The sequence below is a fragment of the Benincasa hispida genome, chromosome 3, assembly GCF_009727055.1.
Source record: "Benincasa hispida cultivar B227 chromosome 3, ASM972705v1, whole genome shotgun sequence".
Taxonomy (NCBI): Eukaryota; Viridiplantae; Streptophyta; class Magnoliopsida; order Cucurbitales; family Cucurbitaceae; genus Benincasa; species Benincasa hispida.
Window position 1 is genome coordinate 7,246,893 of NC_052351.1, and position 19,796 is coordinate 7,266,688.

The 19,796-nt window shown below is 38.7% G+C and overlaps 2 protein-coding genes across 4 annotated transcripts; one reads left to right on the forward strand and one right to left on the reverse strand.

Annotated features, from left to right (window-relative positions):
* The first annotated feature begins 1,054 nt into the window (after positions 1–1,054).
* On the forward strand, positions 1,055–14,516 carry LOC120073791. 2 transcript variants are annotated; one of them, XM_039026633.1, is made up of 8 exons: positions 1,055–1,606; positions 2,180–2,383; positions 2,531–3,022; positions 3,680–3,790; positions 3,980–4,168; positions 4,273–4,497; positions 13,833–13,953; positions 14,034–14,516. In XM_039026633.1, exons 1-8 carry the CDS (start codon positions 1,178–1,180, stop codon positions 14,156–14,158), a joined length of 1,896 nt encoding a protein of 631 aa, XP_038882561.1. In that variant the 5' UTR covers positions 1,055–1,177; the 3' UTR covers positions 14,159–14,516. The 2 variants fall into 2 exon arrangements, with proteins under 2 accessions (XP_038882561.1, XP_038882562.1); XM_039026634.1 differs by having other exon boundaries at positions 2,534–3,022.
* A 1,271-nt stretch (positions 14,517–15,787) lies between these two features.
* On the reverse strand, positions 15,788–19,796 carry LOC120073792 (transcription factor VOZ1). Of its 2 annotated transcripts, XM_039026636.1 has the most exons (6): positions 19,683–19,796; positions 19,382–19,482; positions 18,714–18,969; positions 18,362–18,511; positions 17,112–17,634; positions 15,788–16,967 (listed from the first exon to the last, which is right to left on the reverse strand). In XM_039026636.1, exons 3-6 carry the CDS (start codon positions 18,939–18,941, stop codon positions 16,417–16,419), a joined length of 1,452 nt encoding a protein of 483 aa, XP_038882564.1. In that variant the 5' UTR covers positions 18,942–18,969; positions 19,382–19,482; positions 19,683–19,796; the 3' UTR covers positions 15,788–16,416. The 2 variants fall into 2 exon arrangements, with proteins under 2 accessions (XP_038882564.1, XP_038882563.1); XM_039026635.1 differs by lacking the exon at positions 19,683–19,796 and having other exon boundaries at positions 19,382–19,670.

Here is a 19,796-nt window from a genome sequence, read left to right on the forward strand (position 1 = left end):
GGCGTCGAATCCATGTGGAATATTTATCCTACTGGCATGGACGACATGATCGTTGTGCATGGGAAGAATTAACAAATGGGGCAACTATATCAGACGACTATTTTTCTTGGTACAATTCAATCACGAGGCGATTTATCACGCCTGACGACGCTTACTATTATTGCATGATAAGAGATTGAAAATCAGAAATTTTCCAAATATATGATATGAATATTGTTTAATATATTTTTTTTATTGTACAGAATAATTTTGTCGGTGATGTTTAACAATATTCAGTACAGAAAAACTTACCAGACTTAGGTTCAATATGTCAGCAAACATCGATCAACTTAGAAGGTATTATGCAACAAACAAGACGACTCAATATTGCTGACACCGATCGAAGACGTATTCATCGTAGACGACAACGACAACAGAGTGAACCTAATTTAGAGGGACACGAAGACAACCCCATGAGGGATAAGAGCCAATGGGTCGTTTTTAAATTTCATGTAAACTTTCATTTTCAAATTGTAAATTAAAGAACTAATTGTAAATATTCTTTAATATCATGACCTTTTTTTTAATATGAGTGCAAGATGTTTTCATTGTAGATTAAATATTTAATTAAGTTTAATAATGAAGGAATTTGTGGATCCATTCCTAATGTCTTAATAGTGTTGTACCTACAATTAAAAAAAAATTAGTCAACACTTTTTTTATAAAAAAGAAAAAAAAAAAAGAAAAACAAATCGTGGACCTGTCTCTTATACACATCTAGATGTGTATAAGAGACAGGCATTATGCTGACTGGATTAAACAGTACTCGTGTACCGGATACACGAGTTTGCCACATCGCAATCGTTACTACCAAAATTTTGTCAATAGTTTTCCCAAACACTATTCTTGGAAAAAGTTTTCATCTTACCTTATTTTTGTCATTATATATTAAAAAAATAATATTTAAAAAAAAATTCAATACTCTAGAAAATGAGGCCATCGGTAAATCACGACTAATACAACAAGAAACAACCCCAAAGAATGAAATTGTCACTGTAATTTGGGGAGGGCATAAATGGAGAAATAACCCCGAAAAAAAGGGAGGGAAAAAAATATGGACATGAGACATCTCTTCTCCGGCAACTCACACTATGTTTAGCACTGTAAAGCGAAAACCCTAGCACTCGCTCAGAGGTTTATGCCCATTTCGCCAATGGCGTTGAGTCTTTCTTTTATCCAATATTCTCCTCTCCATGCTATATCAGCTCACCGACTGTTTCCTATACCCTCAATTTATACTCCCAAAGTTGTTCTGAAAAACTCAAGGCATTGTTTTTCTACCATCACCTGCTCTGCTGGGAGGCCAATCCCGACGACGGAGGAAGAGGTTCTTCAAGCTGTGCTGGAGTCCGACGAGAAGATTCTTCCTTGTGTTAGGACGTACGAGAATGACTTGTCTCGCCTTACTCTTGTCGGAGGCGTCGATTTTCGGCAGTCTGTTACGGCAGCTGCGGCTGACGGCGGTGAAGCCGCCTCTGAGCATCTTGATTCTGGCATGTCTGCAATGGTTGTGGAGACTGTATTTCCGGGAAATTCTGACGAGCACAGCACGGTCTCGACCCGGCTGGTTAGTTATTTGTTAACCTGACTGCGTAATTTGATACTTTTTTGGTTCGCATTCGACGGTGGTTTCTTACGGAACCAATTTCCGTGACTAACAACTAAATATTCTTTGTCATCACTACAATTTCCATTTATTGGACCGATTCGAATCTTGATGTGAATGCACTCTCCCAAACTTTTGCACCTGACATGTAAGCTTCAGGAGCGGCCATTTTAATTTGGATTCTTCTTAAAAAAAATTATACTGATTTTGATTTCCACCATCGAAATAATTAACTCCATGATTGATGTATGGGATTGATATGATAGCGTTCTCCATCTCTGGTTCTTTGCTATCTTTAGCAGCTCCTTCACAAATATGTCCATTTCTAGTATTGTTCGATGTTCTCTTAAAATTATGTCGACTGTAGTATGATGTTGTCATCTCATGGAATTGTGTCTTGTTGTAAAACATTGCTCATTGTAGTATCTGTCACATTGTATCTCTTCCCCACTCTCTATATAATATTGTCAGTTTGTTAGATAAAAAGTAGCTATCCGATTGTACCTATCATTCCTAAGTTGACTGTGTTAACAGTTTTTACCTGCCAGAGAAGTTAAGGAAAAGGCTAGGAAGCTCAAAAAGTCTCTCGCTCAAGATTTTCATTCAAGTACCTCGTCCAAAAATATACTTGCTATGACGTTTAGACAAGTAGTATTGCAACAGCTCTGGAACTTTGAACTGGTTGTCTTTATACCCGGATCTGAAAGGAATATGGAAGATCTTGAAAATCCAAGAGAGGTTGGTAATTTCGCCTTACTTTCCTTTATTTTTCGTGTTTGTGGATATTTTGTTTGTTTGAAAAATTGAAACATCACGGTAGTATGTCTATGCTGCAGGTTTCGCATGATACTGATAGGTTCAGTTCTCTTGTGCATTTCATATCAGCAGGTTCCAATTTCTTTCACCCTCAGTTCATCCGAGGAACGAGCCATCTCTGTTCTTGCAGAAACTGTTTGCATGTGCGCTCTTCAAAATACAGAAGGAAAATTTGTCAATGGGACATCAAGTGGAACTTCAACTAGATTTTTTGATTGGTTCCGGAAGTCTACAATTGTTGCATCAAAGGATTCTTCAGTTATTATCTACAAGTTATTTGACAATGAGGTAGCTGATGCCAAGAGTCTATTACAAAAATTTAATTCAAATAAGGAGAGCTGGAAACGTAGGAATTTCAAGTCGATGAACTATTGGTGGATGCCTTCTGAACTCACTAAACTAGAAAAAATCGGTGGGGCTGAATTCTGTGCATGGGTTAGCGAGTATGTACCTTCTTACAGGCTACAAATTGATGCTTATCAGTTCAATGGCTTAAAATTTGGAGGCTGGAGAGAATCTGCTGAGAATAGGTGGGAAGTCCTTTTGACCCACTCCCAAATGGTATTTTAATCTTTCCTTTTCAGCAGTTCTCATTCTGTATATCTTAATGTGTCCCGTGATGGTATTTTCACTCTTTAGCCTAGTTCAAGAGTTGCCTTCTTGGAGGCGCTCCTTTTGCCGACGGCAATAGTTATTGTAAATGTGTATTAGACACTCTTATTTCTCTGCTTACATATAGTCACAAACACAAGATAGTACATTTTCTATATCAGATTGAGGCACAGAGAGTGCTCTACAAAATATTATCTTTATGTATTTTTGCGCATTAACACGTTTCAAATTTAATGTTTATGTGGTGTATAGAATTAAGGATGCAAACTTAGATTCGCACCTATTCGGTTTCAAGAAAAAATTAAAATTAAAGTATCTATCTACATGGATGTAATAATTTTGAACCACTTCATTAAATTTTATGCAGTAAAATTTATTATCATCATTGTTATTTTAGCTTCTGCATGTTCTTGTGCTTTTGTTTATGTATATCTCAATTCCTTATTTAAATATTCTTCCATGTTAGTGTTCATGTCTTCCGTGTGACTTTAGTGAATCCAAGATTTAAAATATAATCAAAAGTCTAGCGCTTTGAGACATGCACACACTGTTTACAACAGTGTCCATACTTCCTATTCTAAAACTAGCTGACCAATCGTCATGCAGGTAGGATTGGCGAACATATTAGACATTTTCTATGAAGATGTATATTCTCTGCCCGATAAACTACTGCAATGTGGTGCAATTGTGCATTCTGCTAGCTTGTTAAGCAAAAAGGTATTTGCTTATATGTAGATACATGTATATGATTATAAATTTATGTTCATGTGCATTCTGCTAACTCGTATGTGTGTCTTTGATTATACATTGGTTTCTTTGCATATCTTAATCAAAGTTGTTTGCTTCCTCTTTCTTCTTGGTACAAAAAGTTGCTTGCTATTGAAGTAGATGGTCAATATGTTTCAGAGAAACTATTCCTCCTGGGGATTGCTATCCAAGACTTTAGCTGGTGGAGTTTTTCTTGTCGCTATTGGTGCTGTTGGTCAACGTTTTATGTCTCGAGTTCATGTGCCTGGACGGTGTAGTGTAGAACGGCCCATTACATCACTCTATGGAGTTAGCTCTGTGAAAGATCAAGCTATAGAAGCTGCAAAGGTATCCACCAAACTACCCCTTTAGTTTCTTTCTAGTTTCTCACTTGATCCATTATGTATTTATATTGAGATATAAAATTTAATATATAAACCTTTTATTGACAGTTGGAAGAATACTGCACCTCAGTTGTAAAAATAATAAAAGATGCCTTTGGTTGGCATGGTGATGTACATACAGATAAGAGAGTTGGTGCATGGATTGGGGAAGCTCCTGATTACTTGATGGTGGTTGAATCTGATATTGGTAGTGAAGATGCTCCGTCTGGTACGACAGAACAAGAAAGTACTGATGGAGTAAAAGCTTCAGCTCAGGATATAGCTAGTTATCAGGTGATTTGAAATTTTCATTTGCTTTTGCTTCACAACCTCTTAAGGGGGATGAATTAGGGAATGACTCGCATAATTGCTTACAATGTTTTACATTCTAAGTGTGCAAAAGACCGAAAGACCTGAGCATTTGGTTGCTCAAATGCTATTAGTCAAACTTAAGCATGCCGAGTTCTTTCCCTCTTTTGGTTAGCAACCTGGTTAATTTTGCATTATTTTACTTATACAGCGGGATATTTTTTATCCTCTGAAAAGGGAATCATTCAGGTCTAGTTTTCAAGTTCGAATGAATTCTATTCACTCTTAGTCATATGTTATATGTACAAGTTTATATGCCATGTGTCACAGTCGCACTTTCCGAAGCTTCACTTAGCGATTGTGCGGCACTTGTTCCCGCCCACGAATAAGTCAGCCAATTCGAATACGGACAACTGATGGCACACCGGGTGCCTCTCGCAACCTCCACCCCCGTTTTAGAGAAAACGGGTTTGGAGAAAAGGTTTTCGCAAACAGTTTGATTGTAGGAATAGAGAAGAGAAAGATTGTAGTAGGCTAGAAAACAATAAGCAACAACAACAGTTTTATAACATACTACTTCGGGTATGGGGAAGTGATGGTTAGTCTTATCCCCATATAATGCATTCTGAACAAAAACACATCCGCTATCCTTGCATATGGAAATGGACGAGCGGTCACTCACTAAGAAAAGTACATATAAACCTAACTACTTAGACAAAGGAAATACATAGGATGAAAGCATAGTAAAAAGAGGTGGAGGCGGTCATGCGGCCATGGGCAACATGATCTGGACAAGCATGACCGTGACATTGTCCCCCACTCAATTGGTTGACGTCCTTGTCAATCGACTCTGATCGAACTCAGCATATTGTTGAGCAGCTGCCTTTAAGACCTTCCATGCGCTCCCAACAAACTTCTCTGTCTTGGAGGCTACTCCACTTCTCCAGGAACTCTTCCCAACTTGGCCCTGGTCCTTCCGCCCTGTCGCTCCTTCCCGCAAGTCTCTCGTTGGCCTTTTCTTTTGCCATTCTCTTCGTTGTGGCCTGCGAACGGGTCACCACCCTATATCTCCCCTCGACATGGTTGGGATGATAGGGTTTTAGTCTACTTATGTAGATGACAGGATGAATCTCCATCCACGGTGGTAACTGCACCCGATAAGAAGTTTTCCCAACTGTTTCAATGACTTCCACCGGTCCTCTAAAGTTGCTCATGAGGCGATGTTCTCTTTGTTCTCGACTTCAAAACTGTCCCAGGCACAAATTTACTCGAACCTAGTCTCCTGGTAGGAACTCTCGATGTCTAGGCTTCCTTCTTCTCCTTCTCCTCCTCTTTGGAGTCGGGAACTTGTGTAAACTGTCCGACTCAACAACATAACACTACTCCAAGACACACAGAATGTCTTGGGGGCCTTCTCTTCTGCGGTTTCGACTGACTTGTGGGTAAAGTCCTTCTCCAATTGGAGGGTCGAGATCATCCTTATCCTCTTCGGTCGTCTGATCTCAGCATGCACAATGGTGGACGTAGACTCGGTGATCACTAGATACTTGGTGAGGGGTATCGGTATTACCTTGTGCTCAAGCAAGAATTCCATCCCCGACACCACATCAAAGTCATCCATCTTAATGGTCACGAAATCGGCAGGGCCACTCCAGTCCCCCAACTTTACGACTGTCCTCTTTACCATTCCTGTAATCGGCAAGGCCTCAGAGTTCACTGCTTTCATTTTACCTGCGCCTCCTTCCCAACGGAGATTCAGCCGTTTGGCTTTTGTTTCAGACATAAAATTATGGGTGGCCCCTGAATCGACCATGGTACTTTTGGCCAATCTATGGTTGACCCAAGCATCAACATACATCAGTCCGCCTCCGTGGGATCCCTTTTCTTCTCCTACATCCTTTTGGAGGACAATAAATATCTCAGGGCCCCAACCCGTGGGGTTCTATCTTCCTCTACCTGCACATTCTCGTCTTCTACTTGGAACAACTTTGCCTTTCCAGTGCGAAGCTAATGAGGCTTGGAAAGCATTAAAGGTGGCTCGTTTCGGACATTCGCTTGCCTTGTGCGGGCCCTTGCATATATAATAGGATAAGGGCCGATAATAATTCTTCTAATTTTGCCCCCGCCACGTATTTCCAATCGTCTGCTGAGGAGGTCTACTATCCCCATTGTTGTCTCTATCTCCCCCACTGTTTTTCGATGGGCTCAAACCGTTGCTCTTTCTCCCCCTATTAGGGGATTTCAAGTGTTGTCTCATCTCTTGAGATTCATCAATCAAGTCAAATAACCGTTCGGCCGCCGCGTATGCGGTTGGGAGATCCTGTATTCTCTGCTCATACAGTTTTGTTTTTGCCCACGGTTTCAGGCCTTCGATAAAACATAAAACTGTCTTTTTCGGACATGTCTCTTATGTCCAACATCAATCCGACAAATTGTTTCACGTAGTTCCTAATAGTATCAGTATGTTTCAATTCCCATAGCTTGCGTCTTGCCAAAATCTCAACATTTTCGAGGAAGAACTGAGAACGCAACTTTTGTTTCAGTCTCTCCCACGTGTCAATGGTACACCGTCCCTCTTGGACATCCATGAAATGAGACCTCCACCATAACTTGGCATCCTCTGCTAGGTGCATCGTCGCTGGGGTGATCTTTGACTCTTCAGTCGTTGTGTTCGTAGCCCTGAAGTATTGTTCCATGTCAAAGATAAAATTTTCTAGCGCCTTTGCGTCGCGAGTCCCACAGAAGGGATTAGGCTCGGGTACTTTTACCCTGTTGAATTGGGGTGCACCTTTGACTGGGGCTTGATTTCCCACTGCTCTCATGGTAAGGTTATTTTTTGCATTTGTCTGCAATCTCTGCCCGGACGACATCGATGGTGGTTTGAAAGTCCTCGGACATTTCGGTCACCATCTGGATGATCGCTCTCTACGAGATGTCTAGTTCTTTGACACGCTCTTCTATTGGGGTAACAAAGCCAGACAAACCATCCCCATGCTCAAGAGGCCTATCCATCGTAGTTTTTTCCTCTAGGGTCTCAACCCTTGTCAACTATTCCCTGATGGGCATCTCGTCTAAGCGGCCAGCCATCACATCAATTTCATCGGCCTTGTCGGCGACTTCCTGTAACCGAGTCTCTAGGAACTGAACCTGATCAGGGACTTCCTATTAAATAGAGCATTTGCTCTTCAATCTCGACCAATCGGTCAACATGGGACTTGCCCAACTGCTTGTAGGAGACATGATCACAACTTCTCAACTCTACGAGCCGATTTGGCTCTGATACCAATTGTCACAATCGCACTTTCCGAAGCTTCACTTAGCGATTGTGCGGCACTTGTTCCCGCTCACGAACAAGTCAGCCAATTCGAATACGAACAGCCGATGGTACACTGAGTGCCTCTCGCAATCTCTACCCCGTTTTAGAGAAAACGGTTTTAGAAAACGGGTTTGGAGAAAAGGTTTTTACAAACAGTTTGATTGTAAGAATAGAGAAGAGAAAGATTGTAGTAGGCTAGAAAGCAATAAGCAACAACAGCTTTATAACATACTACTCCGGGTATGGGGAAGTGATGGTTAGTCTTATTCCCATATAGTGCATTCTGAACAAAAACACATCCGCTACCCTTGCATATGGAAATGGACGAGCGGTCACTCACTAAAAAAAGTACATATAAACCTAATTACCTAGACAAAGGAAATCCATAGGATGAAAGCATAGTAAAAAGAGGTGGAGGCGGTCATGCGGCCATGGGCAATACGCCCTGGACAAGCATGACTGTGACACCATGCACCCCTATTTGAGTTGATCAGAAAGAAAGAAAAATTACTTAAGGAAGCACCTTAGGAGTTTGGAGCACCTATAAGAGCAATGAAATCTTGCCAAATTATAAACTTCTTCGCAGGTTCTTTCTCCATTGGCGTCAATCTTAGGGTATTTATTTTCTTTCCTGAACCCAGACATTGTTTTAGAGGAAGAAGTTTGAATGCTCACCTCTACATGTTAAACTCAAAAAGAAAGGAAAAAAAAGTTGTATTGTTTTAGAGGAAATTAGTTTTTCTCTAAAATTATATATATACTTGGCTGATAGATTAAGGATCTAAGAGAAATTGAAACAAAGGAGAAGGAATTCCCACACTTCCTACTTTAAGTAAGAACACAAGAATAATAGATGACTTTAGGTTGCATCTGCATTTCTACTCAGCAGGCTTGAGATCTATTAAGGCATTCATGGGAAACCATTTAACAGAAAATTGAAATATTTCACCTTTTTTCTTTGTTGATCATGACAATTTGGCAAGATTTCATTGCTCTTATAGGTGCTCCAAACTCCTAAGGTGCTTCCTTAAGTAATTTTTCTTTCTTTCTGATCAACTCAAATAGGGGTGCATGGTGTCACAGTCATGCTTGTCCAGGGCGTATTGCCCATGGCCGCATGACCGCCTCCACCTCTTTTTACTATGCTTTCATCCTATGGATTTCCTTTGTCTAGGTAATTAGGTTTATATGTACTTTTTTTAGTGAGTGACCGCTCGTCCATTTCCATATGCAAGGGTAGCGGATGTGTTTTTGTTCAGAATGCACTATATGGGAATAAGACTAACCATCACTTCCCCATACCCGGAGTAGTATGTTATAAAGCTGTTGTTGCTTATTGCTTTCTAGCCTACTACAATCTTTCTCTTCTCTATTCTTACAATCAAACTGTTTGTAAAAACCTTTTCTCCAAACCCGTTTTCTAAAACCGTTTTCTCTAAAACGGGGTAGAGATTGCGAGAGGCACTCAGTGTACCATCGGCTGTTCGTATTCGAATTGGCTGACTTGTTCGTGAGCGGGAACAAGTGCCGCACAATCGCTAAGTGAAGCTTCGGAAAGTGCGATTGTGACAATTGGTATCAGAGCCAAATCGGCTCGTAGAGTTGAGAAGTTGTGATCATGTCTCCTACAAGCAGTTGGGCAAGTCCCATGTTGACCGATTGGTCGAGATTGAAGAGCAAATGCTCTATTTAATAGGAAGTCCCTGATCAGGTTCAGTTCCTAGAGACTCGGTTACAGGAAGTCGCCGACAAGGCCGATGAAATTGATGTGATGGCTGGCCGCTTAGACGAGATGCCCATCAGGGAATAGTTGACAAGGGTTGAGACCCTAGAGGAAAAAACTACGATGGATAGGCCTCTTGAGCATGGGGATGGTTTGTCTGGCTTTGTTACCCCAATAGAAGAGCGTGTCAAAGAACTAGACATCTCGTAGAGAGCGATTTTCTCCATTGGCGTCAATCTTAGGGTATTTATTTTCTTTCCTGAACCTAGACATTGTTTTAGAGGAAGAAGTTTGAATGCTCACCTCTACATGTTAAACTCAAAAAGAAAGGAAAAAAAAGTTGTATTGTTTTAGAGGAAATTAGTTTTTCTCTAAAATTATATATATACTTGGCTGATAGATTAAGGATCTAAGAGAAATTGAAACAAAGGAGAAGGAATTCCCACACTTCCTACTTTAAGTAAGAACACAAGAATAATAGATGACTTTAGGTTGCATCTGCATTTCTACTCAGCAGGCTTGAGATCTATTAAGGCATTCATGGGAAACCATTTAACAGAAAATTGAAATATTTCACCTTTTTTCTTTGTTGATCATGACAATTCCAAAGGCTTGTTTCTCAAAAAAGAAATATTTCACCTTTTTGAATTTTGATCCTTCTAACTTTCCATATGAATAGAGCTGAGCTTTGGCTAACTTAGATTTGGTATCTATGATCTTTGAAAACTGGCTCTTTACAGAGAATTCACCTAATGATTCGAGTGTTCACCTCCTTTTATCTTCTGCTTTTTAGGGCTGAATCCATTCAGCTACTCCAATGAATTGCTAAGGTCACAGTTTCACTACATTCAAACTCCTCCGGGACAATATTTTCCGGGACTTGGTTTTCTCTTCTCAGCCTCACTGACTGAAATCTCCTGTGAGGTTGTGACAGCTAAAGCAGGACATTTCTGCATCTGGCTTGCTCAGCTTGCCATTACTGCCATCTGCCCTTCCAAAGTAGGTTCAATACCATATTCTAGTCTGAGGTGTAATCGTACCCCTGGTTTTCATATATTTACGTTAAGAACTGGAGCAGCCTCCCCTTTTTAGTTCTCTTGTAAACTACCCCTATCTTTCTTTTATATACAGAAAAGAGAATTCTGCATCGAAGTTCATTAGGTTTGTCACGAAATTCTCATATCACTTTGTCAGCAGGCTAGGTACACAAACCTCACCAAATCAAGGGGACAAAAATAGTGTTGAAGCCGACAGATGCCCAACAATTCCAATTGTTTGATTACCCTATATACAATCTTGCATTCTTCTTCCAAAATGATGGGCATACAAATCTTGCATTCCTCTTCCAAAATGGTGGAAAGTGTCAACCACAACCCCCTTTTATGGACACATATTCGTCCTACTCTCCATTCCTCTTTTTGCCAGCTTCCATGACTTGGTTTACAGGGAGGTGGCTTACAGGGGATACCCTCCATATTTTTAGCAGCTTTTCAGCCATGCCTTATTCTGTCAAAATAGAATTGTCATTTGCAAGGTGTGATGGTCGTTATGTTTATCAATCCTAGAGCCTTCTATTTAACCCGCACCATGTGATATAGCATCCTATCTTGCACATCTCTCACTAGGATAAATAAGGAGGGCAAAGCACACCTCTTGTCTTAAACTTCTCCTGACTTCGAGGTAATTTAGATTGATATAGCATAGGAGATAAAAGGGGAGAAATCTCCAATAATAAAATTAAAGTCTTTATTATGAATCAAAAGTTGTCAATACAAGTAGACAATTTCTCTATTTTTACATAATTGGAAAGTAAACTAATCCTAATCTTAATTAATCAAGGAAACTAATCCTAATCCTAATTAGTCAAAGAAACTAATCTCAATCCTAATAAACCAAGGAAACTAATCCTAATTCTAATCAATCATGAAAACTAACCCCAATCCTAATCAATTAAGGATTTGGCCATAATACCCTAACTTATCCTAATCCTACATCATTCTATCCCTTAAAAAAAAAAAAAAAAAAACTCATCCTCAAGTTTTAAAACAAAAATGAAGATAAAAATAAGAAAGTAAGCCACTCGAACAGGCACATCTCTGAATATCAGACATCGATAACAACCAATTTTCACGAGCCATGCCAATATATCAAATATTTGATTCTTGAAAGGGAAAGTTATTTCATCAATACTATCATCAATGAACCCAAGAATTAAATTGTTCAAAAAATCCTTTGTTAAAATATATGCAGACTCCTTAAGGAATGGTGGAAAAAGATTTTCGCCCATGAAGAATTCATATCCTCCCAGTACTTCCTCTGATATAACCTTGATCTTGGTTGTTCTTGAACGATTCTCGATAAATCTTGGACATTTTTTGCTTTTCATAGGTGTCGTTGATTCTCTTGTTGTCTTTTTTGGCTGTCAAGGCTAATTTCCACTCTATTCTCTTGTTGTGAAGGTTATTGTGGTTGGTTGTGTGGTCTCAGTTAATTGATCTGACTAATTGGACACATTCTTTGTGGTGGTTTTTTCATCTTCTTCAACACCTCCATCGTTGTTTTCATCAATTAATAGTTCCTTATCATCTAGTTCGAATTGAGCAACCTCCATGTTAGTCCCATCGATTTTTTCTTCTTCCAACGCAAGCTCCTCTTTGTGCAATTTCACAACCCATTTGGATGAGTTATTGATCTTCTTGAGGGACTAAATGTGATTCTTGATGGTTTCTTAAAAAATCTTGAAGATTATAATTATGCCTTTCTTGAATTTTTTCCAAAAGAACCAAAATTTCATTCATTCTCTTCCGAAAGTCTTCTTGATAGATGTTTTTATTTGAATATTTCTGTTTTCTTGAAAATGTTTCGACCTCCAAATTTGTGTTGGACTGATTCATGGGTGTTCTTTGATGTTGGTGATTATAATTTCTTTCCCACTCTAAATCATCTAACTCCTATTTCTTACATCAATTTCTTGAGAAACTGTTTGATTGGATCGTTGGGCTCTTTGTTGATAATGTCGCCTTGTTATTCCATTCCAAACTTGCATAAGATTTTTTATCGGAATTGCTAGAATCACTATAATCAAATTTCAAATGTGGATAATGATAGGTTATTTGAGAAAATCAAGCACATGCAAAATTATTATGTTGGAATTCTTCTTTTGAATCACTTGAATCAAAATTCCAGCACTGCTTTTGGGAGGAAATTCGACTTTCTTGCCTATACCCACTACTATATTTTTTCTTTGCCGTCTTCCTTGATCGATAATAATTTATTCTAGCAAAATCTTGAAAAAAAAAATCCTCTGTATAGATGTGGACTGTTCAACAACAAGCACAACTCACGAAGCTCCCTCTTGCGATCGGCGTCGCCAAGAGTTTCCCATCTTCCACCGGTGGCAGTTATGTTGGTCCGGACGGCTGCTCTGATACCAAATTGATGTAGCCTAGGAGATAAAAGGAGATAAATCTCCAATAATAAAATTAAAGTCTATTATGAATCAAAAGTTGCCAATATAAGAAGACAATCTTAATCCTAATCCTAATTAATCAAAGAAACTAATCTTAATCCTAATTTGTCAAAGAAAATGATCTTAATCCTAATAAACCAAGGAAACTAATCCTAATTCTAATCAATCATGGAAACTAATCCCAATCCTAATCAATTAAAGATTTGACCATAATACCCTAACTTATCCTAATCTTACTACATCATAGATATTTCGTAAGGATCAATAAGCACTAAATTCAGTTGAGCTGATTGGGACCAAAGATTTCTCTCTAAAAGGGATTTTTATTCTACAGAGTTGTAAGCTTTCTCTGGATCGAATTTTAAAATCTTTCCACTTCCGTTCCCCATCCTTTCCTCAATGGCCTCATTATCCATCTCGAGGGAAACCGTTATTTGTCTCTATCCAGCCATTGCCATCTAGCTACTAAGTACTTTCAACGAGCACCTCCGAAATGATTTGAATAATCTTCTTTCATCAAGTTAATTGGTCTGAAGTTTAATCCTTAATTGTCCTTTTGTAATTTAATTTATTTCTTTTTAGTGAGGCAAATTATATTTTCTCCGAGGCAAATAATATGAAATGATCCACAAAATTCTGGTTTGAAGATTTATCAAGATTTTACGAGACTGTTGGCACCTTTACCTGTGCAATAATGGTCGATACTAAATATCAAAAGTTCTCATACTTTAGTAAAATGACTATTAAGTACCCCTTTTGTTTATTGATTATTTATAGATAATGTGTTTGCTCACCTCATTGTTAAAACCTAGGTGGTCTTGTCGACTGAAGGAAAGATTGTAGGATTCCAACCAACCAGTCGGGTCGCTGTTAACTATTGGGCTGCAAATCCTTTAGCAAAGCAATTATACGGGGGGAGGAATTTGTCCCCGGGTAAGCCAAAATTCTCTTGCGTGGAAAATCCATCTCTAATGCCGTCAACTTGTGCAATGATTCGTCTGTGTATCATGCAGGGCTTATCGAAACTGGGTTAAGGATCAGGCGCCCTAATGAGGTCATTGTAATAGAGTTGCTTATGTCAGTGAAAACTGATGCTTTCTTTGCTTTGGCAAGGCCTGCATATTACTCAATCCCCTGAGTTCGCAGGCAGCATGGTTGGATTTTCAGAAACGCCATTCTCAACATGAATCTGGATATTTAGACGCTAGTGCAGCTCCTGGATAATTTTATTACCTCCAGTCTCCCCTGAAGAGTCACCATGCTGTGCATTTCGCCCAAATCTCCTCGATGCTGTTGGAGTCGTATAGTTATTCAAGTAGCGTAGGAAATTTTGTATTATTGACATCCAAATTAGTTTTCATGTTTGCTTATTATGGATGCTATGACCAACAGTTTATATTGATCTAGTATCCATTTGTGCATATTGAATTAAGATCCGTACAAGTACTATATCCTCTTTTGCATTTCTCTATTTCGAATGAGTTTCTTCTATCATAGCCACGGTTTTTTAAGTCATGGGGATCGACCATGCCATAGGTTCAAGAGCTTTTTCAGTACTAAATGAATAATATTATTTTGTTATGGATAATGCACTTAAATAATCGTAATCAATTCAATTTCATTTTATAATTGGTTATTTAACTTATGAAATTTCTGACTCTGTAGGTTCATGCTCTACTTTCATTTTTTTTTCCTTCTTTTTTTGAATATATGGATCACTATAAAGTGGTATAAGTTGTTTTGGATATTCTAGTATAAACTACTGAAAATATATTAGACGACATTGGCTTCCAGAAATGAGATTCAATCAGAAGTTGTACAAGCTCTCTTCCCTCATGGATTTTCTGTTGGAAAAGTATTCCCTTCCCACCAAAGCGACATTATAGGATTGATCATAAACTGAGATGGTTTCATAGCAAGATGTCAATTATCAACTTTCTTCCACTCCCGCAATTGGTGAGTAGCTCTTACAATAATCGTCAGCAGCCTCGTATAGCGAGCAACCTTACTTGTATGGCATTCATTTTTCTTTTTCTTTGGGGGAAAAAACGTAGAAAATTGACGGGCAGCCTTACTTGTATAGTAGAGCAGCCAAATGATTACTGATGCAACTCTTGTAATCTACATTTGCAGATTGATACAATGGGAAAGTAGGGTTCTAAATCTTTCATTTTTAAGTTCCATAAACACAAGCTAACATAGCCACACTACCTATTCAAAAACCTAATTCATGAGCCTAAAACACCCAAGAACTCGGAAAATTGAAGTGAAATTAAGGCTTTATATGGTAGCAGATATGTTTCTTTTGAAAGGATGGTTGAGTTCTTCCCACAAAATAATAATAATAATAATAAATAATAATAATAAATAATAAACTTATTATTTTTATTTTTTTTTAAAAAAGTTATATCGCGTTAGGCTGAAAAATTAAATTCAATGCAATATCAATGAAAGGATCTTAAATGGAAGAGATCATTACATGATCTTAAAGAAAGAATCGATCTTAATGGATATAAGACAGTTGGGTCCAGAGAAAACATCAGACAACTAAGACTTAGCCTATTTGCAAATGGAACATACAAATACTCCCTTCCCACCAACAAGAGCGTAGCTCAACTGGCATAATGTTCATATTATCAACCTCGTGATTTGAGGTCCGATCCTCCCACCCCACACTTTAATTACAACACTTCTTCAAAAATAAAAAAATAAAAAAATACTCCCTTCCCTTGTTACTTCAATATTTTCAATCCACTTGCACTCAGAATATCAATGAAAGGATAACGGATGAAATTCAACATGAAACAATTCGGCAAATCTACATTTCTGACAATGGTTAACAAGGTTGTAACCTTCGAGCAATATACATTTCAATATCTTGAGAGATGACCGAAAAGATTACTCAAGATGTGTATGTTGACAATTGACGGCAAATAAAATGAAAACTACTATTATCCGCATACATAACATAACATAATGTAAGCGGTTTTCATTTCATCGAAATCCAGACGCCCTAAACCATTATTGGAGTTTGTGTAACGCCAGCAGAAACAAATATACATCACTACTTAGGCTTCAGCTGAGTTTCAGGTGACTAATCTCCCTCTAGAATATACCAATTGCAAATTGTAACCCAAAATATTAGGGAAACAACCGGCCTTACCGTTTCCAGAAGTTAGAAGCTCCATATCAAGGTGTATCCGTTGCAGCTCCCATGAGATGAGTATCGGATAGTATACCATGAGAGAAAAAAGAAAGAAAAAAAAGAGTTATTTATGTTATTTGAGGCCAAAAAGAAAAACCAAATTCTGAAAGAATGAACCGTAAACTCGATCCCATCATATTCCGATGGAAACCATCAGAGCAAGCAATTCATTCGACGACTGAGCTTCTTAACTATGTAAGGTAATATTCACTCAAATTCTCCACAAGGTAATCATATTGTGCATGAAGCATATAGTCATATGTTCCGTTGGGCGGCATGACTCTATTTGCTGAGGGGTAAACATTTCCAAGACCAACTTTTGTGTTAATTCTGGTCCTCCCCTTAACAAAGCGTTTATTATCAGGAAATTCAGCAGTCAATCTCCCCATTTGCCTCTGTAAATCAGCAACTGAATCATTAGATACCTTTGCCTTGGAACCTTTTTTCCCATCGACAAGTTTCAGCTCCAATCTATACAAAGCGCAGGCATCATATTTATTAATTTCATACTCATAAAGATGCCACTCAAAGTGGTTCAATGGCTGAGGATCCATGTAATAAGATCTTTTCAACCCTCCAAACTCATTCATCACTTGCTTTCTTGACTCGTGCCAACCACGTCCACTGTAATCAGGCAGTGACCTCTGCTTTCTATTCCCACTCTCAAAAGCTCTACGAGGCTTATCAAAGAAAAGCCACTCCCTAATCATCTCACCCTCCAATATTGCCAGATCAAAAAGCTCTGCAATATAGGAAAAAGATGTTAGGTAAATATAATTCGACAAAACATATTTCACAATTGAATAGAATGCAGCCAATTTCAACTATGAGTTACAGTACGTGCATTCCATATCAATACAAACATACAAGAGATGCATAAACTTACCAGGGGCATTCCATGGGGATTTTGCCGTGGCAGCTCCCTCACATTCAGGGATACCAACATCTTTCCCTTGTGCCTTTGCACTAAGAGCAGCAAAAAGCAAACCATCCTTCAGACCAATTCCACCAGGTCGTAAAACTGGACCCATTCCAGGAGGGCCTTCATTCAATGCTAAGGCAGCATGAAAGCTGCTACAGTAGTCCTCACACCAATCCATCCCTTGGGCAGGTCGTGGGCAATCCCAAAGTGCACATTTTGGGCCTAAAAAAGCAGCAGGTGGAGGGCAAATGCTGGGACAGTAGCTAGAAACATGAGGAATTGCACCCTCCCCACACAATCCTCTACCATTAAGGATAGAGTAAAAGTTGTGCTCAATGCCTTGATGTAAATCAAACTGATGACACTCCAAAGGTGTAGGTCCTTCCAAGTTATTCATAGCCATACCATGAACTCCTGAAGGGGAGTTCTTGCATTGATCAACTAGAGGGAAGCTTGGTTCTTGGTGTACGTGATTCACATTATATCCCTGAAGTAGGTTAATAGTGATACTAAGAACCTATAATAACATGCATGAAAGGCAGCAGATTCTCAAATTTATAAGGCATATTTTAAATGCAGGGAAGAAACCAAATGCTGGGACAACAAACTAGAATAGAAGGGAAGGAACCAACTTCCCCAACAAAATTCATGTTCATACAACTTTTAGAGTTTAAACACATTGCATGGTCAAAGTCCAGGTCATGGGGCAAGAGATAGAAAATCCCATGACGGGCATGTATCAATAACTCCATGCTTGTATCCCAATGTTCATCTGTGTTAGAGAAAGGGATGGTCAGGCAAATGTGGTGGAATCAAAATTTGTAATCTCACCAACTATCATAGTTGACATGCATGGCGTGACTGCATAACAAGGGCCTAGATGCATATTAGGGGAGTTCATTTCTTTATTATGATTCCCATATCCAATCTAACTGGAGGCTAAAAACTGATTTTGGCCAAGTGATTAATTCATTTATAAATCTTACATCTCTGTTTGCAGTTATTTTTTTCTCAGTATCTTTTGCAAAAGGCGGAATCAATACAAAAATATCATTAAAAGTTCTAACCAATAGGAGCTTTCCTCTTTTGTTTGAACATACTCCATCACATCCAACAACTATCAAGGGCCACAGTTATAAAGGAAAGAGGATAAAAGACGAATTGCAACAAAATGTAACATCTATTCGTAATACAAACATAAAAGAATATCCCACCTCTTGAAGTGCCATAGTATCTCCAACCTGCAAATTTTGTTCATTGGGTTCGGGCTTAGGAGCAGCTAATGGACTAGAAGCATCATCCTCCTCCTCGCAAAGTTGCAACAATCGACAAATGTCCGATGAAAATGAACCAAGACTTCCACCCTAATTCAAACATACACTAAAAAAATCATTATCCAAAAATCCATGCCTCCCCATTGAAGCATTCGTAATTCACCACTTAAGTTCAATTATGCTAGCTGTCATCCTAAATACCACATGCATAAATGATGCAGCTCATCATATTTATTGATACTCTTCATCTTAACTCTTAAGACTGAAAAGGAATTCAATATACTATGCTAACTTGTTGCAAAGAGGAGGCTGGAGAGGGCTCGTTCAGCTCAGCTTTCCACTCACGAAGCATCTGATGAACTTGTTCCTCGAGAACTGTGACATCAACTGTGCGGCTCTCCTTCCTTGCATACTGCAAATCTACAAATATACTTTGCAGATCATCAACCCGGTTCTTTGCCTTATCCTTAAATAGCTTGTGGGAGGCCGACTTGCAACTGGTCTTCGAATGCTTTCCCATTACAGAACTCAAACTTTTCTCCTAGCCCCTACGCGTTCAACCAAAGGTGTGCATGTTAGATCACAGGTGTAGAAAATTATCCATTAAATTTCAGCAGAGAGACAGAGACAAAACCCAACCGATTCATCAAAGGAGAATCGATATTAGCGGTAAGAACTATAAACAAATCGCCTTTAGACAAACCCATTAAAAAAATCACAGTACAAAACCCTTTTGAAGCAAGTTCGATTCAACTAGTCGAAGCAGAGATCAATTACACAATTAATCGAAATCAAGCAGATCCCACATGAGAACGAGCATCAAGAAACTAAATTTCCCTCTGTGGGGCTAAATTATACAAATGGGCACGAAGAAAAAGAACTAAAAAAAACGGGGGGGGGAAAAAAAAAAGAAGCAAAATCCATATCAGATCAAAACCCATAAAGGTCACATAAAATTACCAAGGAACTCGCAGCGAAATTGGTAGCAGGTGAATGGCAAGCCCTAGTTCTGAACAGGGCTTGAACCTCCCACAATATGGAGCAAGAAAGTGCAAGGACACCTGGTGGAACAAGAGAGAAAAGAAACAAGAAAAATGAAAAGTGAAATATTCGCGATGAAGGGAGTGATCGAAAAGCAGATGCTCTTCACTTCAACAGTTCAATGGCTTCGATACCCCAATTTTCATTTCAATTTTCTTCTCTTTAAATTCTTATTTTGTAGGTGCGAGAAACAGAGAGAGAGAGAGAGAGAGAGAGTTACAGTTACGAATGATTTTTGCTTTGGAGAGAGCTCTGTAAGCATTTTCGTCTTCTTTCCCACCGCCTCTTTACAAAACACATAAATTCCCTAAATATATATTAAATGACACTTTTT